Genomic DNA, 21,376 nt, shown 5'->3' on the forward strand with positions numbered 1-21,376 from the left:
GAAAAAACTATTAAAACAAAGAAAATATTATCTATAAATGTTGTAAAAACAATAAATAAAATATTAGTTATAATATTTAATATTATTAAAGTTTTTTTTAAAAATCCCCAATTAAATAATATAATTTTTTTTTTTTCCAAATTAGAATACCAAAAAATTAAAATCCAATTATATCCAGATAAAATAAAAATAGCGTGCCAAAAAACCAAAACACTATCGATATATAATAAGTTTAGATTAATAATTTGAAAAAAAAATTTAGTTGTTATTAAAAATAAACTAAATAAAATTTGAAAAAAAAATATTGTTTTAATTATTTGTTTTTTTATTGGTATATATGATATTTTTCTAACTGTTACTATTAGTAATATGAAGAATATAAAAAAAAAAAAATAAGAATATATATCACAAAATAGTTTTGATGTTTTTATGTTATTACAACTGCACATGATTATTATTAATGTAGAAAGAAATTTTTTTTTTTTTTTTTGAAAATTATAATTTTTTTATTTAAATTTTTTTTTTTTTTTTGAAAATTTTAATTTTTTTTTTTTTTAATGAGATATTTAATTAATTAATTTTTGAGCAGTAGTTGATGAGTACTTTATTTTTAAAAATATATGTGATATATTTAATTTTTTGAAGTTGAGTTCTTCTATATTTTTTGTAAATATAATAAAATTTAGGTTTAATTTTAAAATATTTTTTATATTATCCGATATGGAATCTGTATTAATAATTATAATTATACTATTATTTTGATTTTGAAATTGCACTTTATTAATGTTTTCTATTAATGTATTAATATCCATTAAGTCAATTTCATTACGGTTAATTTTACTTATCTTATGTAAAAGATTTTTTAAAAACTATCAATATATTAAATTTGGTTAGTAAAAAAAATTATATTAAAAAATATTATATAAAGTATTACATTTAAAGGTTCATCATCATTATCATTATATTCAAAAGTAAAGTAAACTTCTTTAATATTTTCATATAAATCTATGGGTTTTTCATTTATAATAACTAGTTTATAGTGATTTAAAAAATTTTGCAATTTTTCCATATGTATAATAATATTTAAAAAAAAATTAAATAAAATTTTTTTTTTTTTTTTTTTTTTTTTTAAATTTTTTTTTTTTATTCCAAATTGAAATTTTTTTTTTTTTTATTAAAGATTTAATTTTTCATATCAAAATGGAGACAACATATTATTTAATGAATAAACTTAATTGTATTGATAAAGAATTAATACCAAGTATAATATTTTTTGGGGTTAAAAATAATAATTTAATAATTAATAATATTGTTGGTTATGATTTATTTAAAAGATCTTTTTCCTACTCGGTTAAAATAAAATTTATTCCTTTTTTAACAAATTATAAGATTAATGGTAAATTTAAATAGTTTTTTTAAAAATAATACCAAGTTCTAATTTTTTTTTAGATAGCAGTATATATTATAAAAATAATAAAATTTCAGCATCAGAAATTTTAAATATTAATGATAACAACAACAACAAAGAATTAATTTATATTGAAATAGAAAGTAAAAATGGCTATAATCAAAATATATATTTTTTTAATTCCCAACAAGATGAGAATTTTAAAGAGAATTATTTAAACCAAAGTACTATAATTTCGGATGTCAGGGATATCGAAACGGTCAAACAAAATACTAAATCTTATTTAAATGGTGATAAAAATAATAATAATAATAATTTTGAGATGAATTTTAATTCCACGCAATTTCCACTGCAACTAAAAAATATATCACAAATTAAAAATTGTTATGATTTTGCTGAATTTAATATAAACTATTTATATAACAATTATTTTTTCAAAAAAAAAGATCAGATAAAAAATAATTTAAAAAAAAGATTAATATTAAATTATAATAATAATAATACTGATTGTTTTTCAAATTATATGGTTTTATCTAATTTTTCGAATCATTTCAAAATTAATTTCTTAAGTTTATTAGAGAATAAGTTTCCAAATTATGATTTTGAAATTGAACTGAAAGAAGAAATAAAAGAATTTTTAAATAACAAAAAAATTGAGCAAATTTTAATTAATATTAAAACATTTGCAATTGAAAAGGTTATAGAAATAGAGTGCATTAAATTTTTAGACAGTATTTTCGAAAATTTTAGTGGTTATATAAAACAAATATTTTTAGAACTTGAAAATATTATTAAAAAAATTAATTTCGTTTTTTTTTGTGATGATGATTTATTAAAAAAAGAAAATTTTGAAATCCTATTGAAAGATATAAAAAGTGAATATTTAGAATATAAAAAAAAGAAGGAAGTTGAAATATCAAATTATTTTAAAATTTTTTATAATGTTCAAAAAAATAATAATAATAATTATATTTTACAAAAAAAAATGGAAGATTTTCAAAAAATTGAAGATTTTATATTATTATCTATACAAAATAATATAGAGCAATCATTAATTATTATAAAAAAACATTTTATTTCTATTATAAATTATTTAAAAAATGAATTAAAAGAGGATTGTGATTTAAATAATAATTTTTTAAAAAAAGAGATAAAAATATCAAAAGATATTTTCGAATTTGAAAATATTTTAAATTCTTTAAAATTAAAATAATAAAAAAATAAAATTATATTTCAAACCAATCATTTTTTTCATTAATTATAATTTTTTCTACATGATCAGGGATATAATCGAGAAATGAAACATAATTATAAATTATTATTTTTTTAATAGATGATGGTATAACACAGGCTGAAATAGGTTGATTAAAAAAAAAACCAAATATTAATGTTTCTACGGATGGTGGTATTACACCGGCTGATAGAGGTTGATTAAACCAATCGCCAAATATTAATGTTTTTACAGAGGATGGTATTACACCGGCTGAAATAGGTTGGTTAAAAAAAAAACCAAATTTTAAAGTTTCTACAGATGGTGGTATTATACAATTTAGAGCTGAAATAGGTTGGTTAAAATGATTACCAAAATCTATAGTTTTTGAATGTGGTAATAAAATTTTAATAAAAAATTTATCATCATACAGAAATTTAAAATATTTAGGGGATATCTCAAAATTATTATTATACAATTTTAAATCTATTGCAAAATAATTTAAATTCTTTGGTATGTATTTATGTAAATCTTCCAAATTATTTTTATTATCATAAATATAAAGTACTTCTAAAAAGGGTAAGTTTTTGAAATTAAAACAAACATTTGTATGTATCTCTTTTAGAAATAATTTATATTGAAATTGAATATAATTTTTTATATCAAAGTCATCTGTTAAACTATATTTATTTTTTATTTTTTTTAAATGAAAAAATATATTTTTTTTAATAATTAAATTTCTCCATACTTTAAAAAATATTTCCATTTTTTTTCAAAATAATAATCGATGAATTTTTTTTTAAATTTTTTTTTTATTTTTTTTCAAAATTAATTTGATTTTTTTTTTATTAATAAATTTTTTTTTAATAATATTTTAATAATAATTAAATTTTGTTTTTATTTTTATAATAGATTATTATTTTGGTTTAGTTTTTGTAGAATTTTATTTCAATTTTTGCAACTTTTTCTATAGCATTTAACTAATCAGGTAATTTTTACCATGGAGTTTGTCAGGTAAAATTTTTTTACCACGAAGAAGTTTGCCATGGTAATTTTTTTAACCATATTAATTTTTTATGTAAAAAATTTTTTACCATGGCAAACTCCATGGTAAAAAAAATTTTACCATATTAATTTTTATATGTTAAAAAACTGTTTCCTAAAAATTAATATGGTAAAAAACTGTTTCCTAAAAATACATATAAAAATTAATATGGTAAAAAATTTTTACCATGGAGTTTGCCATGGTAATTTTTTTTACCATGGAGTTTGCCATGGTAATTTTTATTTTTTAATTCCATATTATATGTAAAAATTTTTTTACCATGGCAAACTCCATGGTAAAAAATTTAAAAAAAATTTTAATATTTACAATTTATAAGAATAAGGTAAAAATACATCAACGTTCACAAAGCAGAGAAGAGGAAGCCCTGTCACCCTCACAATCCAATTCAAACAGGGATAATAATGAGAAAATGGCGCAGATAGTGCTAGAAAAAAATTTTTGCGAATGATGTTAGAAAACGAAAGAGATCACAAAATATGTATCTTTGGCCAGATCTCAAACAAAAAAAATAAATATTTTTTCAAATAAATATTAAATATAATATATAATTATGGATATAGAATGTTCATAAAAATAAAAACACAATTTTAGTTGAATATTATAAAAAAAGAAATAGATGAAATTATAAATTTAAAAAAAAAAATTAAAAAAAAATAAATATTTAAATTTAAAAAAAAAAAAAAAAAAAAAAAAAAAGTATTTTTCATTAATTTTTTTTATAAATTATTTTTTAACGCTAATAAAACACCAAAATTATCATATAAAAAAATAATATATATTTAAATTAACATTTAATAATGAATAAAGAGGAAAAAAGAGAATTGAATAAAGCATATAAAGATAGTAAAATTCCTGACCTTCGAAAAAATTTACAAATTTTTAAAAATCATTTTGGTTTTTTGGTATTTAACCATATGAATAAACAAATTGTTATAAAAGAAAATATTAGATTAGCAATTAATAAATTACATGAAAGGGTTGGTCATAGAGGCAGAGATTCAGGAAAAAAATTTCTTGACGAAAATAAAATATATATATCATGTTTTTATAAATATTGGAGAAAATATTATAATTGTGAAAAATGGTAATTATTATTTTTTTATTGGCATTTAGTTTTACTTTAAAACATACTGACGATTAATTTATTAATTATAGCCAAAAGAAAAAAGAAAAAAAAATAATTCGAATTTTAAATGCTTTAAAAAATAAAGCACCTGTATATTCAAAGTAAATAAAAGAAACTTTTACTTTTACTTTTAAACAAAAATAGTGACATTTAAAATTTTTTATTTTTTTAAATTTTTATTTTTTTTTAATTTAATATAATTTTTAAAATTTTTTTTTTTTTAAATTTTTAAATTTTTTTTTTAATTTTATAATTTTTTTATTTATTTTCAAAATAATAAACAATGAAAACAAGATTTGCTTATAAAGAAACTTTAGAAAGTTTAAAAAAAGTAGATTCAATATCACAAAAAAAAGTAATATGTGGGGTTGATGTTTTATCAAATGACGGTCAAAACTGGGTTATTCGGTCAGAAAAAGATTTTAAAAAAATAGTTTTGACACTTCACAAAACAGAAAATCACATGCTAGCTCAAAATATTAATTATTATTTTAAAGAAAATGGACTTCAGTTCCCAAATTCAAAAAAAAAATTTTATAAGGTTTATAGTAAATGTAAAGAGTGTATAGAATTTAATAAATTTAGAAATCAAAAAGATATAAAAACACCAACACCAACACCAACACCAACACCAACTCCACTAGTAATGAAACAACAAAATAAAAAAAAAATAAAAATTATAGATGACAGCGAATCTGAAGAGGAAAAAGTCCAAAGAAATAGTAGTTTAAACAAAAAAAAAAAAATAAAAATTATATATCCAGCTGACAGCGAATCTGAAGAAGAAAAAGTCCAAAGAAATAGCAGTAGTTTACCTGAAAGTAATTGGTTGGAAGAAGAACCTGAAAGTAATTGGGAAGAAGAAAAGAAAAAGGCTATTACATCATTATTATATTTTACATCATATGTCGATAGTTTTTTATTAAGAAAAAAAGTTGCAGATAAAAATCTACCATTTGGTTTAAACTTTGATAATGGTTTTTTATGTGATGCTTGTCTTGACTTTATTTTTAATTTAATTCTCTTCAATAATGAACAATATGTTGATTATATGAAAAAATATAAAGTTGTTTTGGTACAAAACATTATAAGAGAACAAGAACAATTATACGAAATTGAAAATAAAATGCTAAATAAATGTAACTATGTCATTCTTTTATCAAATATTATCCATTTCCATTGGAATGTTATTTTTATTTCAAAGTATAGTAAAGAAATAATTATTTTAGAATCATTAAAAAGTAATGAAAATATTCAAGAATATAAATCTGTTTTCAATTTTTTTAAAACTAATGGATCAAGAATAAAAAAAGTTGTTAAAGTTCAAGATGGTAAAAATAATTGTGGTATATACTCAATAGCAAATATTTTTTTATTATTAGATTTTATCAATTATTATCATGACTTAAATATAATATTTTCACAAGCAATTAGTGAACATCTGGATATATTTATTAAACATTATAAATATATTATTAACCCAGAAAATAGAAATGGTTTCAAAAAAATGTATACTATAATTAAAAAAGATTGGAAAACATATAGTTGTTGGGAAAATATAAAAGAAGATTACAAAAATAATATAGAAACAATCATTACTCTTAATATATAAATAAAGCTATTTTAAAAAATAAAATTATATGGAAACAGAAAAATGCATATAAATTTAGGGTATATTATGATTACCAAAAAAATAATGTAATTCTAAGTTTTTTTTTCCCCTATAAAAATTTAACATTTATTTTTTTCTTTCAACCACTTTTTTAATCTTTAGATTTTTATTTTAAAAAATTTTGAGTTGCTAAAAATAACCTTATATTTTTTTAAATTCCAAAACTTTCCTTTTTTGAAATAATATTTATAATTTATAACCGAAAATTTGATTATAATAATAAATTTGATTAAAAAAAAAACTATTTAAATAGAACCAAAATTTTTTTTAATATTAATATTAATTAAAAATTATATAAAATGATTTTAGGTAAAATATATAACTGTTATAAAGATTCAAAATTTATTTATTAATTATTATTTTATTTTTTTTTTTTTTTTTTTAGAAAATATTTCAAATATTTTATCTGGTGCCAATAATATTAAAAAAAATTATTATTCGTCTTATGTTAAAAATGAAACACATTGTAATTCAGTAGTTTCAAATAAAAGTCAAAAATCATATGATGAACCTCATGGTAACATAATAATTGTCTTTCCACCTACCCGTAATGAATATTTTTAAGAAGAAAAAAAATTAAAAACTTCGAAAAATAAAAAAAAAAAAAAAAAAAACTTCGAAGTTTATTATTTATATAATTTTTAAATAAACATTAAAAATCTTATTTTTAAAATAATAATCATAAATATTTTTTATTTTTATTAATATATATTAACAGACTCCAAGTCAGAATTAGAGTTTGAATTATTATTATTATTATTATTTTTGAAAAAAACTGTAGGTGTTTTACTATCAAAATATAAACCAAAATTATCTGGTGCTTTATAGTTTTCGCAATTTGTAAATAATATAATTGTTAAAGATTGTGGTAAATTTATATTTAAATCATTAAAATTCATATTTTTAAATTCTATTTCTTTTAAATTTTTAAATGTGCATTTGTTAAATAATTCTTGAGGGAAGCTTGGCATTTGTAAAGTTAATTTTTTTATATTTTCTTTCCCACTAATATTTATGATTGAATCATTGTTTTGAATAATTTCTAAACTTTCTATGTTTTTTGTAAGAACTATATCAAGTTTGGGAAATGGGTTATACATACTTAAAAGTTTACAATTATGGTTAATATAATTGGTATCTATAACCATTTCAGGTTTAATAATAAATAAGAACAAATATTTAATAATAAGATATGGAGAATAAAAGGGAGCTTGGTTTGAAGTAATAAGTGTATGAGAAGGTTTTGGTTTAAAAAAATAACTATTAATTTTATTAAAACAGGATAACAAATAACTTTCTGAAAAAAAAATATCCTTCGTAATATCAAAACCAAAAAGGTTATTATATAAATTCACTGTTTTATTATTTAAAAGGATGGGACCATATGAAGAATTATTAATAAAAATTTGGGACATTAATTTGGTTCTATTGGCCATTATGCAGTATTATAGAAGAAATATTTTTTAAACTTATGAATGAAAAAAAAATTTTTTAATTACAATAAAAAAATAAAAATTTTTTTTAAAAAAATAAAAATTTTAAAAAAAAAAAAATTAAATTTTTTTTTTTTTTTTTTATAAAAAATGGATATAACACAAATAAAAAAAGATACTATATTTTCAAATTTTTATTTAAAAAACTATAGTTTAACAATTGATTTCTCCGATTTTAATAATGAATGTGAAAAAACAAAATTTATAGAGGACCCATATGGAATGATCAAAAATGTAAAAAAAAAATTAAAATAAAAAAAAAAAAAATTTTTATTAATAAAACATTGTATCAAAAAAAAAAATTTAGATAAAAAAAGAAATTAATTATATGTTGAATAAAACAATAGAGTCTGATAATGATTATGATTTCAAAATCTATTTTTCTGATAAAAAATTTTTATTAGATACAGTCCCATTCAAATTTATTAATAATAAAAATAAAAATTTGGTTTCAACAACAGGTATTGTAATTTATAAAAAAGAAAGAATAGCCTTACAAGAAGGAGTTTTAAAATGTAGAGGCTGTGGTAATTCTGTCAAAATTTACAAAAAAATACCAAATTTGAATAAATGCAATTCTTTTGACACATGTCCAAAAAATAATCCTTATATTTTAAGAGAAGATAAATATTATTCGGAAACCCAATTAAAAATTCAAGAGTTTGATTTAAATAATAATTTTGTTCCAAACAATTTATATTTAATATTTGACTATGATACAGAAATTAAAGTCGGTTTTCAAATTAATGTTATAGGGGTTTTAGATGATCAACAAAAAAATAAAACATTAAATGTATTAGGGTTTTCGGTAAATTCGAACGATATTAGTTATTCATTTGAAAAAAGCGAAGTTGAATTATTTTTAAATATCTCTAAAAACAAAAAATTGGAAGAAATTTTAGTTAATTCAATTGCTCCAGAAGTTTTTGGATTAGAAGATGCCAAAAAATCAATTTTATGCGTTTTGTTTGGTGGTACTCCAAAAACCAATGAAAAAACAAAATTGCGTGGTGATATCCATGCTTATTTTGTAGGACCTCCTGGAACTGCCAAATCACAGTTGTCTAATTTTGTTAAAAATGTATCTCCAATTTCCTATTATACGGTTTCAAAAGGAAATACTAAAGCTGGTTTAACAGCATCAGTTATTAAAAGTAAAGAAACTGGTGAATTTTATGTTGAAGCAGGTGCTTTAGTTCTTGCAGACGGAGGTGTTTTATGTATTGATGAATTTGATAAAATGGATAAAAAAGATAGAGGAAGTATTCACGAAGCAATGGAACAACAATCAATTATCATTTCAAAATCAGGAATTAAAAGTTATTTAAATTGTCGAACATCATTATTTGCCACTGGTAATTATAGTAAAGATACATTTGGAATTGAAACATCATTATTATCTCGTTTTGATATAATTTTAAATATAAATAATAATAATAATAATGATCAAAGTAATGACGAGTTTATAAAAAATATTTTTAAACATCACAAAGAATCAAAAAATAATATTGATCAAAAAAAATCAAAAAATTATATTATTAACGAAAATGATGATATGTTTTATAAAGATGGTCAAATAGAAAAAATATCTCCTTTATTTTTAAAAAAATATATATCTTATTGTAAATGCAAATATTTCCCAATTTTTTCAAGTGATGAAGCTAAAAATCATTTAAAAGATTTTTTTGTAAAAATAAGAAACCCAGATAGCAGCAGTAGCAGCAGGACAAAAAGACATCGTGTGAAGGATAATAATAATAATATTGTAATAACATATCGTCAATTAGAAACTTTAATACGAATTTCAGAATCGCAAGCAAAAATGCACTGTAGAAATGTAGTTGAAAAAATAGATGTGGAAAAAGCAATTAAAATTTTTTCTGCAACTACTCTAAATTGTTATAAAAATATTTAATATTTATATATTTTATTATAAAATTCTTTTTTAATAAATTTTTTTTTTAAACCTTCTATTCTTTTAATTGGTTGTTGTTTTATCAATAATTTTGAATAAAATATTGATGCATTTTGTGCATCAGAAAGTTTAACATCTTCTCTATTGCAAAGTTTTGCGAAAGATTCTGTTATACGAATTAATGATTTATATTGTCTATTATCTTTAATAAATTTTTCTTTTTTTAAAAATTTAAAATAATATAATAAATATTGTTCAACTTCGGTACTAATTTGTTTTGTTTCTAGCTTTCTGCAATTTATAATATAGTTTATAAATTCTTTATCTACATTATTTTCATTGTTATTATTTTTATTTGGATGCCCTTCTACATGCGATGAAACTATTTTATTTGCCATTTGACGATTATGTTGTACCGTATATTTATCTTTAACTATGTTTATAATATCAAATCTTGATACGAACTCACTTGATAAATCAATATTTTCTTCCAAAGAAAATAAATTATCATATTTTTCTTTTTTTGGATTACCAATAGCTATAATTGATGGTTTAGTTTTAAGGGAGAATTTATTTTGAGATTTTGTAATTGAAATTGTTTGTTGTTCCATAACTTCTAAAAAACTTTCATTAATATTTTTTTTTTGTTTATCGATTTCATCTATAATTAAAAATCCTTCATTTGCTAAAACAAATGCACCAGGTAATAACACACCATCATTTATTGAAGACATAAGCCCAACTGAAGATACACCAACACTACAGTAAACAAATGGAAATGATTCAAAACGTTTTAAACAATTAATTAGATTTGTTTTACCGACACCAGGATCTCCAATAATTAAAATATGGATTTTATTTCTTGAAAAAATCGAATTATCATTTTGATTAATTTTTAAAGTTGATCCAACTATTGATAAAAGTAATGAAAGTTTTAATTTTTTTAAACCAAACATAGAAGGAGCGAAAGAGGAAATTAATTTTTTAATAATATCATCATTATTATTATTGAAATAAATTTGTGGTGATCCATTTGTGATGATTTTATTAATGTTTTTTAATTCATACGATTCACATTTAATATAATAGTTAAAATATGGAAAATATTTTGATGATTGCTTTATTTGAAATTGACCTTCAACTGTAATAAATGAACCAACTGTAATTTGATCATCATATAAATCTATATTATCTATTACAGTTTTAATAGTATTTCTATTTATAAAATTTTTTTCATTTTTTGCTTGAATAAAAATATTTATATATTTTGAATATTTTGATTTTTCTTGAATAACCAAAATCGTATCTTTCTTACATTCTTTACATAAAATTTTACCTTTTGGTGGATTTTCAATATTTTTTTCATCTTTGCAAGTTAAGCATTTGAAAAATATATTTGAAAATAATTTTTTTTCATTTGAAATTTTAATAATAATACCAGATATTTTTTGATAACTATTTATAAATTTTATACTTCTTTTATATACAGTTTCATTTTCTTGAAAATTTTTTACTTTTAAAATAGTATCCCAAAAACAACTGTGAAAAATACAAATTAATATTCTTTTAAATAATGATTTTAATATTTTTAAATGATAAAAATAATTTTTTTTAAAATATTCTTTTGAATTTTTATCAAAATTACTAAATAAAATAAAAATAATTTTTTTATTTGAAACAATATTTCTGAAAATATATTTATAATTATTAAATAAAGTTTTCAAATGATATAGTTGAATAGTAATAGGTATATTTTCAATATCTTCGCTACCATCTTCAATTTCTTCGCTACCATCTTCAATTTCTTCTAATAATAAAGAATCAATTAATTGATTTGTACTTTTTAAAATTATATCCTGATTTATAAAAAAATTACTATTATTTTTTTTTATAAATAAAAATATATTTTCGAATTTTTTTTTTAATTCCTCAATTTTATGGCGAAATAATATCAGTTTTTTTTTTCCTTCATCCCTTTCTTTATAATCTTCATAGTCTCCTATTTCGTCTGAAGTTTCTTCTTCATAATCTCTTTCGTTACCATCAATTTCTATTTCTTCAATTTCTATTTCTTCAATTTCTTCGCTACTATTTTCAATTTCTTCGCTACTATCTTCAATTTCTTCTTCTTCAATTCTTATTTTTTTTAAAGCCCTTTCTTTTTCTATTTGGTCTCCGATCAATTTCATATTAGTAATATTTTGTTCTTTAATTTTTTCTTCATCTTCATCATCAAAACTATCATCTTCATAGTCTCCTATTTCGTCTGAAGTTTCTTCTTCATAATCTCTTTCGCTACCATCTAACTCTGCAGAATCTTCAAATATATTATCCATCTTTTTGATTAATTTTTAAATATATGAAATTTTTTTTTAAAAATTTTTTTTTAAAATTTAAAAAATTTTATGCTTTTTTTTTTTTTTTTAAAATTTAAATAGTGACTATTTTTAGTTTTTTTTATTTTGTATATCTTTGTTACTATTTTTTAGTTCTTTTAAAAATGATTTAAATTTGCAAACATTTTTTAAAAATAAATTGAAAAAATTTTTTTTTTTTCTAATTTTTTTATTTTTTTATTTTTTATAATTTTTAAAAATTTTTTTTTTTTTTAATTTAGGAAACAACATGTTAAAAGTCAAAACACTCTCAAAAAATGCAACAGAACCAAAAAGAGCAACCGAAAATGCTGCAGGTTATGATCTTTCAAGGTAATTTCACCTTCAAAAGTAATATATTATTTAGTTCTATTATTAATAAAACTTCGTTATCAATATATTTTTAGTGCTAAAGAGTTAGTAGTGCCTCCAAATAGCAGCGTAGAGGTTTCTACAGATCTTCAAATTTTGCTGCCTTTTGGTACATGTGGTATATTAGCACCAAGATCAAGTTTAGCATTGAGAGGTATTAACATTTTTTGTCGTATTATAGACCAAGATTTTATTGGAAATGTCGATATTTTGGTTATCAATAATTCTGGTATAGATTTCAAGATTAATGTTGGTGACAAAATCGCTCAATTAATTTTAGAAAAAATCGTATCACCAGATGTAGTGGTTGTAGATGCTTTATAATTATTTTTAAGAAATAAAACATAAATTTTTTTTATAAAAATTTTTTTTTTTTTTTTTTATTTAAAAATTTTTATTTTTTATTTTTTTATTTTTTATTTTTCATAAAAATGAGTTCAGAGTTAAGAGTTGAAAAAATTTCAGATATTGCCACTGAACCACAACGTGTTACAGAAACTTCAGGTCGTTATTATTTATATAGGTAATAAAATTTAGTTTTTTTTTTAAAAATAATTATTATTAATTACAAATTATTATAGTGCCAAAAATTTAATTGTACCAGCTGGTGGTACAGCCTTAGTACAGACAGATATTAAAATGGCAATTCCAAAAGGTTCATATGGTAGAGTTATCCCATTAATAAATTTATTTTTGAATTTTTCAATTTCTATTGGTGGTGGTGTTATTGACAGTGACTATAGAGGAAATGTTGGTGTTATATTTACCAATAATTCTAAAAATGATTTCAAGATTAATGTTGGTGACAAAATCGCTTATATAATTTTTCAAAAAATCGAAACACCACCTGTAGTGGTTGTAGATGTTTTAGATAGAACAGAAAGAAACGATGGTGGCTTTGGTTCCACAGGTATTTAAATATTTTAAAGAAAATTTTAAATAAAAAATAGAAACTACTTAACCAAAATTTAAAAGTTTTTTTTAATATTGTTTTTAAAATAAAAATGCTTCATTAGCTCAGCTGGTAGAGCAAAGTACTTATAATATAGTATGTTATGCTTTGGTCCCGAGTTCAAACCTCGGATGGAGTAATTTTTAAATATTTATTTTCAAAGCAGCCAGTTTTTTGGTCTCTGGTATATTTATTTTTTAATTTCTTTAAAATTTTGAAAAAAAAAAAAAAAATATTTTGAAAAGTTTAAAAAAAAAAAAAAATTTTAAAAAAAAGTTTAAAATTTTAAAAAAAAAAATGATATCATATAACAATCAAATATATTTGGATATAGATGATATATTAGCACAGGAACAGGTAATATATTTAATAATATTAAAAAAATAGATATAATATTAATTAATATCAAAAGAAAATACCATGTGTGTTTTTATATAAAGCTTATAAATTAGGGTCGTTGATTGAAAAAAAAAAAGAAATTAAATATAAATTAGAAATTAAATGTACACATCATCCAAATTATGATATTACATCAAAATGTATTAATTGTAATCAAGGTGTTTGTTCAGTTTGTATGTCAGAGTTACATAATGGCCATTCCTTTTCTTCAGAAAGTTTAAATTTAGAAATTATATGTATACATCATCCAAATTATGATATTACATCAAAATGTATTAATTGTAATCTAGGTGTTTGTTTAGTTTGTAAGTTAAAGTTACATAAAAGACATTCATTTTCAGAATTAAATAACAACATGTCGTCAGAAGATACAGATATTGAAAAAGATACAAAAATAAAATTACCATACTGGTTAGCATATGTATTGGCAAAGAAGAGTTTGGTTTCTGTTGAAATACCAAATCCCTACAAAGATGAACATTCTTTTACAAATAGATTACTGGCCGATCCAAAAGAAGTCTCAATGATACACTACCCATATTACGCTAGCAGTGGTACTAAAATATCATCACTGTAAGTATTTTTTTATTTTATTTTTTTTATAATATAATATTTATTTATTTTTTTTTCAGTTTTTCAGATCACAATTTAAAATTATTTTTATTAAATATTTTTAAAAAAAGATATTTATATATTTATAATCAAGCATCATTTTTAAAAGATAATAGTATGATTACAAAAATCCTTGGTAATATGACACAATTTGAAAAAAGGCTTTTTCAAGAGATACATAAATCATTTGTAGATTTTGAAAATTGGAAAATCTCTAGTGATAAAATCGAAAAAAATTACTATTTATACCCAATAGAAAGTAACATTAATTCAGCAAAATCATCACCAAATAAAAGAAAAAGATTAATTTTTGCAAATTGAAATAATTAAAATTTATTAATTTTTATTTAAAAAACTCTTCTCCTAAGCATAAATATCTGTATAATGAGTTCTTTTCATTTTTTATCTATTATTGCAACAAGTATAGGGGTTATTTCTTGAAAAATTAAAAGTTGTTCTTCAGTAAAACCAACATATGTTATTTGTACCATTTTTAAAAATTTAAAAATTTAAAAAAATAAAAAATAAAAAAAAAATTAATTTTTTGTGATAGACCATTATTTTTTTTTAAAAAAAAATTTAAAAATTTTTGATAACGATTATTTTTTTTTTTTAAAAAAAAATGGATGTTATAATTAAAAAAAAAAATACAGATGTTTTTACAATTAAAAGTAACAACCTCCTGGAGATATCAAAGATACCACCAAAAATAAAAAAACTAGAGTTTTGTGACAATTTTGACCAACCTCTATCTGTAGGTTTTATTCCATCATCAGTGGAAATACTAAAGTTTGGTAAAAATTTTAATCAAAGTATATTACCCAATGTATTACCAAATAGTTTAAAGGAATTGGAATTCGGAGATAAATTTAATAACTTTATCAACAAAGAGAATTTACCATCATCTTTAGAAACACTAATATTTGGTAAAGATTTTAGTTTGCTGATCCTCGAAGGCCTTCCAGATTCTATAACAAGACTAGAGTTCAGTGATAATTATAATCAAATTATTTATGAAGAATTTTTACCCAAATCAATAAAAATATTAAATATTGGCAACTTTTGTGATTCTTCTATACCACACACCGTTAAAAAATTAAAATTAGGAAACGAATTCAATCAACCAATACAAGAAAATTATCTACCAGAAAATTTAGAAATATTAGTATTTGGCGATAACTTTAATCAATTTATTAATGAAGAATATTTACCAAAGTCTTTAATATCTTTAACATTTGGTAGAGATTTTAATCAAATTATTTCCGTTAAACAACTACCATCATTAACAACATTAATTTTTGGTAGAGATTTTAATCAAATTATTTCCGTTAAAGAACTACCATCATTAACAACATTAACTTTTGGGAAAAACTATAGAAAAGATTTTTCAGATAAAAACTATTTCCCAAAATCATTAAAAAATTTTAAATATTACTCTCCTTACATTGCTGAATTAGAGCCTGTTCTCCCTGAAAACATTTCTTGCCTTAATGTTTCAATAGATAGCAATAATTTAAATACTTTAGATATGTATACATATAGGATTACTCATTTGATTCTAGAAGATTTTAACCAAGATATTGAACAATTTACATTGCCAAATAATTTAAAATACTTAAAATTTGGAGATAATTTCAACTCACTAATTAATAGAGATGCAATACCAAAATCATTAAAAACTCTAAAATTTGGAAAGAGTTTTAACCAACAACTAAACTTTTTGCAGATAGACCGACGTTTAGAAGTTTTAAAATTTGGAGATAATTTTAATAGAAAAATAGAATTTAAATTACCAAATACAATCAAAAAATTAACATTTGGTAAAAACTATAACCAAAAATTTATTCTTAAGCTACCTGCTTATTTAGAAAAATTAGTATTGGGTGAATCTTTTAATTATAAAAAAAATATTAATGATTCAATACCCGATTCAACTAAAATCCTAGAGTTTTGTTGCAGCCCAGAAAAAAAATTAAATATAAATTTTAATAATTTTAGTATTCCAAAAAGTATTGAAGTTCTAAAAATTGGTATTTATATAAATATACAAGTTTTAAAAAAAGCTATTAATAACTCTAATCTTAAACAAATAAATATTGCGGAAATAGAATATATAATAGAAAAAAAAAATAATAAAGAAATTAATACTGATAATAATAATAAAGAAAATAATATAAAAGATAATAAAGAAGATAATAAAGAAGATAATAAAGAAATTAATACTGATAATAATAATATAAAAGATAATACTATAGAAAATAATAATACAGATAATAAAGAAATTAATAATACTATAGAAAATAATAAAGAAGATAATACAGAAGATAATAAAGAAATTCAACATAAAAAAAGAAAAATATAAAAGTTTTTTTTATTTAATTAAAAAATTTAAATAAATTTAATATATTTAATATATTTATATTTTCATTATTATTTTTTTGAAAAATAAATTCTTTCCATACTATAATAACAATAATTATTATTGAAAAAGTAACTAGTTTTTTTAAAATATCAATTATTAAACTAGAATATCTAAATAAAATTAATATTATTAATAAAGAGTAAAAATAATTATTTAAATTATTTTTTATTAAAACCCAGTTGCATAATATTATTTCTTCTTTTAATAAATCATCTTCTTTATTTGAATATAAAACTTTAAACTCTTTAATACTAAAGTTTTTACACTGATCTCTTATATTTAAAACTAATGCATTATTACATTGTTTAAATTCTGAATATGTTGTGGTTGATATTTTTGTATTATTTTTACATTGAATATAATAGTTTTCTTCTATGATAGAAGAATAATTAATAAAATAAAAATTAAATAAAAAATTTAAAAAAATAAAAACTACAATCAAAATAAATATTAAATAATTTATTAGTTTCATATTTTATAACAATAATAAAATGAAAAATTTTAAAAAAAAAAAAAAAATTAAATATTAAAAAAATTTTAAAAAATTATTTTTTTTAAATAATATTTAAAAAAATTTTAAAAAAAAAAAATTATTTAATAATAATATCTTTTAAAATAATAATTGTTTATTATTTAAATGGGTGGTGTCTTTAAAAATATATTTTGAATTAATAATTTCTTTAACTTCTTTAAAATCTATAGATTCAACTTCATTACTACATCTTAATTTGGCATTTGCTTCACATAAACGAATAATTGATTCTAAATAACGAACTGTAAGATGAGGTCTGATATTTCTTTCCAAAACATAGTAATTCACTATTTCTTTTCTAACTTCTTCGTTTAATAATGGATTGAAATTTTGTTTTACTATATCAATATAATTAAGTATTAGATCATACTCATCATCATCATCATTAATATCATCCTCATCATTACTTTTAAAATTAGAATGATTATTAATAATGTGTGTTGCTGCTAATCTATCATATTTTTGATGAGGTTTATCATAAATTCTTAAAATAATATCAAAACGAGATGCAAGTGGAGCACTTATTGTAAAAGGATTTGCAACAGCAAAAACTGAACAACGAGCATTTAAAGATGAATGAATACCTGCTTTTGAAATGGTTACTGTTTGTTGCTCCATTGGTTCCAAAATACTTTCGTAATTCTTTTTATCCATTTTATCAAATTCATCAATACATAAAACACCTCCGTCTGCAAGAACCATAGAACCTGCTTCTAAATAGCTTTCATACCCTTCTTTTATAATTGAGGCAGTCAGCCCAACCTCTGAGGAAGAAGATCCACTTGCTAAAACTGTATTTTTATTAATATGTGGTATAAATCGTAATAGTTGTGATTTTGCTGTACCAGGATCTCCTATTAATAAAATATGAATATTTTCTCTTTTTTCCATTTGTTTAATTTTCTTCTTTGAACCACCAACTAACAATAATATTATTGATTTTTTTATTATGTCTAATCCATAAATAGCTGGTGCAAATTTTTCTACTAAATATTGAACAGTGAAAGTTTTATTAATATTTTCTATAACTTTATTATTAATATTATTGTTTTTTTTTGAAATTTCTATTTTTTCAAATCCATAGAAATACAACACTATTTTAAAAATATTGTTTTCTGATATAATCTTAATAACTCCATATATATTAACAATATCACCAGGTTTTAAAAAATCACACCAATTTTCATTTTCAATTATTACTTCAATTGATTCTGGACTATGACCAATAGGAATATCTTCGTTTATATCTCTTAAAATAATGGTTTGAGTTTGAAACAAATTTGATGAACCCCAATCAACATGAATTTCATTACCATTAATATCATTAGTAGGTATTGCTTGATTATTTATTTGATCAACATCTATTTTAAATTTTTTAAACATCAACACAGGTTTTTTAATTTCTGTAATTAATACAAGTTCAGTTGCTTTAAAATTTGGTAAAAAACCTAATTTTTTTAAAAAAATACTTTAGTTTATTTGTTTATATAATAAATACATTTGAAGGAATAATAAATACATTTTGAAACTACCCCTTTTAAACATACATATTTATTTGAATGTTTTGTTCTAATATTTCTTGGGGATAAATAATATTTACCAAATGAATCTTTCCCTTTGAAACTAAAAATTGTTTTTTTTTCCTTAAAGATTTTTTCTTCATCAGTTTCAGGATTTCTTTTATCATTCCATTCTTTAATTTTATTTTGCCTTTTATTATTTAAAAAATAGTTTATTATTTCTAAATTATTATAAGGGTCTTGTTTAAAAGCTCTAATAAAATTAATAATTTAATTTTTTTTAAATTTTTAGTTATTTTACTTACTTATATAATTCTTTGTTTTTAATAAAGAGGCCATAATCTAGTGTATAATCACTTAATAATAATTCATCATTATTTTTGTAATATTTATCAAAAAAATCATCAAATAAATCATAAAATTTTTTATTAAAATCGCATTCTGTATCTGTATAAAATTTATTATAAAATTTTTTATTAAAATCCATTTTGGTACCAAATATATTTTAAAAAAAATTTTCGAATATTTAAAATAAAAAAAAAAAAAAAAAAAAAAAATTTTCATTTTTTTTTAAAAAATTTTTTCTTTTGTTTAATATTTTTGTGCACGATACTAAAAATAAAACTTGTTTATTTATAGCAAAAAAATTCATTTCAGAAAGGAGATTGTCCCCCCCATTGAAAATATATATTTTCAATCAATTTTATTTTGATTTTTTTTTATAATTTTTATTAAAATTTTTTTTTTAAAAATAAAATTAACATATATTTTTTTTTGAAATCTGATTTTTTTTTTTTATTTTTTTTTTATTTTTTTTAATTTTCAATATGGAACAACAAAACAAAATGGATAAATTATTTTTTGGTATATGGAGAAATGTTTATTTAAATGATCAAATTTTTCAGCATTTAAAATTAATAAAAAAAAATATTTATATTAAATTAAATAACCAAGATGATTTTAAAAATTTAAAATTAAATATTTATTATCCATTCGTTGTTGAACTGCATACAAAAATTTATTTTAATTTTGATGCATTACCCAACCTATATCGTTTACAAATAGAAAATAAAAATAATAGTTATAATAATATTTTAGAAATAAAAATACCTCAGTCAGTTAAAGAATTAATATATAATTTGGATTCTTGTATAAAAATATCCTCATCCTCTGTAGAAACATTAATATTTGGTTTTAAATTTAACCAACCTCTATCAGCCGGTGTAATACCACCATCCGTAGAAACATTAATATTTGGTGAAGATTTTAATCAACCTCTCTCAGCCGGTGTAATACCATCCTCTGTAAAAAAAATAATATTTGGTGAATATTTTAATCAAATAATTACAAAAGATGTTTTGCCATGTTCAATTAAATACTTAGTTTTTGGTAATAAATTTAAAAAAGAGGTTTTTTTACCAGAATCTGTAAAAAAAGTGTATTTTGTCAATAATGAATATGATTTGGGTTTATGTGTTTACAACAAAAATAAAACAATTTTAGAAATTAATAATAAAAAATTAAAAAAAAGAAAAAGAGAATAAAAAAAAAAAAAAAAAATTTTTAAAAATTTTTTTTTTTAATTTTTCAAAATTTTATATATTTTTTATTTTATATTTATTATATATTTTATTTATATTCTTTATTTTTTTTTTTAAACAATAATGTTTGAAATTAATAGTTATATAATAAAAATTTCAAATAAAGAAAAAAAAGTATATGAAAAAAAAAAAAAAAATTTAAATAAAATTTTTTTTAATATCGAAAATGATATTGATATTTACTTAAAAAATAATAATTTTTGCTTTATGAATTTATATTGCAAAAAAAATTTAGAAATTGTAAGAGGTTATATAGATGATTTAAAAATAAAAAACAATTCAAAATTTCAAACCAAAAAAATTTATAGAGAGTTTATAGTCAAACAAATTTATCAAGTGCATAACGATATATATTTATATATCAATTATTTTTTTGGTGTACTAAAAAAAATTTCAATTTTTTTAAATATTAATTTAAAAAATAATAAAACAAAATTAATAGATTTAATAAAAGAAATAAATTATTTAGATAATGGAAAAAAAAAATTATATGCAAATATAATTTTGGATTTAGAGTATCTGTTTTCCATTATAAGATTTGATGCCTACTTTTTTTATATGAAACATTCTACTAATAATAATAAAAAAGATATAATATGCATTACTGGACTGACTATTAATAGACTATTAAGATTGGAAAATGAAATTAGAAATAATTTATTTATTATGAAAAATAATAATAATTTTAACAATATAATAAA

The 21,376-nt window shown here is 19.5% G+C and overlaps 11 protein-coding genes across 11 annotated transcripts; 7 read left to right on the forward strand and 4 right to left on the reverse strand.

Moving 5' to 3' along the window:
• Window positions 1-496: 496 nt before the first annotated feature.
• On the reverse strand, window positions 497-1,085 carry DICPUDRAFT_92327 (uncharacterized protein). The gene is made up of 2 exons (XM_003289559.1): window positions 935-1,085; window positions 497-869 (listed from the first exon to the last, which is right to left on the reverse strand). Exons 1-2 carry the CDS (start codon window positions 1,067-1,069, stop codon window positions 567-569), a joined length of 438 nt encoding a protein of 145 aa, XP_003289607.1. The 5' UTR covers window positions 1,070-1,085; the 3' UTR covers window positions 497-566.
• Window positions 1,086-1,199: 114 nt separating this feature from the next.
• Window positions 1,200-2,648, forward strand: DICPUDRAFT_92328 (uncharacterized protein; the record flags this gene model as incomplete). The annotated part of the gene is made up of 2 exons (XM_003289544.1): window positions 1,200-1,396; window positions 1,450-2,648. 2 exons carry the CDS (start codon window positions 1,201-1,203, stop codon window positions 2,619-2,621), a joined length of 1,368 nt encoding a protein of 455 aa, XP_003289592.1. The 3' UTR covers window positions 2,622-2,648.
• Window positions 2,649-4,481: 1,833 nt separating this feature from the next.
• DICPUDRAFT_153992 (uncharacterized protein) lies at window positions 4,482-7,046 on the forward strand (the record flags this gene model as incomplete). The annotated part of the gene is made up of 3 exons (XM_003289545.1): window positions 4,482-4,661; window positions 5,352-6,156; window positions 6,868-7,046. The coding sequence occupies 3 exons, from the start codon at window positions 4,482-4,484 to the stop codon at window positions 7,044-7,046; spliced, it is 1,164 nt and encodes a 387-aa protein (XP_003289593.1).
• Window positions 7,047-7,145: 99 nt separating this feature from the next.
• On the reverse strand, window positions 7,146-7,923 carry DICPUDRAFT_92330 (uncharacterized protein). The gene has a single exon (XM_003289560.1). It carries the CDS (start codon window positions 7,916-7,918, stop codon window positions 7,184-7,186), a length of 735 nt encoding a protein of 244 aa, XP_003289608.1. The 5' UTR covers window positions 7,919-7,923; the 3' UTR covers window positions 7,146-7,183.
• A 142-nt stretch (window positions 7,924-8,065) lies between these two features.
• Window positions 8,066-9,955, forward strand: DICPUDRAFT_98424 (uncharacterized protein; the record flags this gene model as incomplete). The annotated part of the gene is made up of 2 exons (XM_003289546.1): window positions 8,066-8,209; window positions 8,283-9,955. The coding sequence occupies 2 exons, from the start codon at window positions 8,066-8,068 to the stop codon at window positions 9,888-9,890; spliced, it is 1,752 nt and encodes a 583-aa protein (XP_003289594.1). The 3' UTR covers window positions 9,891-9,955.
• A 306-nt stretch (window positions 9,956-10,261) lies between these two features.
• DICPUDRAFT_13763 (uncharacterized protein) lies at window positions 10,262-10,507 on the reverse strand (the record flags this gene model as incomplete). Its single annotated transcript, XM_003289561.1, has 1 exon — window positions 10,262-10,507. A coding segment is annotated over one exon (246 nt), but the record flags the coding sequence as incomplete, so codon positions are not given.
• Window positions 10,508-12,515: 2,008 nt separating this feature from the next.
• Window positions 12,516-13,684, forward strand: DICPUDRAFT_56203 (uncharacterized protein; the record flags this gene model as incomplete). Its single annotated transcript, XM_003289547.1, has 2 exons — window positions 12,516-12,598; window positions 13,219-13,684. 2 exons carry the CDS (start codon window positions 12,516-12,518, stop codon window positions 13,553-13,555), a joined length of 420 nt encoding a protein of 139 aa, XP_003289595.1. The 3' UTR covers window positions 13,556-13,684.
• A 202-nt stretch (window positions 13,685-13,886) lies between these two features.
• On the forward strand, window positions 13,887-14,921 carry DICPUDRAFT_98426 (uncharacterized protein; the record flags this gene model as incomplete). Its single annotated transcript, XM_003289548.1, has 3 exons — window positions 13,887-13,946; window positions 14,002-14,561; window positions 14,621-14,921. 3 exons carry the CDS (start codon window positions 13,887-13,889, stop codon window positions 14,919-14,921), a joined length of 921 nt encoding a protein of 306 aa, XP_003289596.1.
• Window positions 14,922-15,306: 385 nt separating this feature from the next.
• On the forward strand, window positions 15,307-16,434 carry DICPUDRAFT_17821 (uncharacterized protein; the record flags this gene model as incomplete). Its single annotated transcript, XM_003289549.1, has 2 exons — window positions 15,307-15,901; window positions 16,166-16,434. Coding segments are annotated over 2 exons (864 nt in total), but the record flags the coding sequence as incomplete, so codon positions are not given.
• A 1,180-nt stretch (window positions 16,435-17,614) lies between these two features.
• On the reverse strand, window positions 17,615-18,386 carry DICPUDRAFT_92333 (uncharacterized protein). The gene has a single exon (XM_003289562.1). The coding sequence runs from the start codon at window positions 18,254-18,256 to the stop codon at window positions 17,633-17,635; it is 624 nt and encodes a 207-aa protein (XP_003289610.1). The 5' UTR covers window positions 18,257-18,386; the 3' UTR covers window positions 17,615-17,632.
• Window positions 18,387-19,919: 1,533 nt separating this feature from the next.
• On the forward strand, window positions 19,920-20,618 carry DICPUDRAFT_80380 (uncharacterized protein; the record flags this gene model as incomplete). Its single annotated transcript, XM_003289550.1, has 1 exon — window positions 19,920-20,618. One exon carries the CDS (start codon window positions 19,920-19,922, stop codon window positions 20,616-20,618), a length of 699 nt encoding a protein of 232 aa, XP_003289598.1.
• Between the last annotated feature and the right edge of the window lie 758 nt (window positions 20,619-21,376).

The sequence above is a fragment of the Dictyostelium purpureum genome, assembly GCF_000190715.1.
Source record: "Dictyostelium purpureum unplaced genomic scaffold DICPUscaffold_182, whole genome shotgun sequence".
NCBI classification, from domain to species: domain Eukaryota; phylum Evosea; class Eumycetozoa; order Dictyosteliales; family Dictyosteliaceae; genus Dictyostelium; species Dictyostelium purpureum.

Coding starts and splice junctions, on each gene's coding strand:
- DICPUDRAFT_92333 (XM_003289562.1), bottom strand. CDS start 18,256: ATGGTTCTTGCAGACGGAGGTGTTTTATGTATTGATGAATTTGATAAA.
- DICPUDRAFT_92330 (XM_003289560.1), bottom strand. CDS start 7,918: ATGGCCAATAGAACCAAATTAATGTCCCAAATTTTTATTAATAATTCT.
- DICPUDRAFT_92327 (XM_003289559.1), bottom strand. CDS start 1,069: ATGGAAAAATTGCAAAATTTTTTAAATCACTATAAACTAGTTATTATA. Junction 870..934: donor ATGATGATGAACCTTTAAAT/GTAATACTTTAT, acceptor ATATATTGATAG/TTTTTAAAAAATCTTTTACA.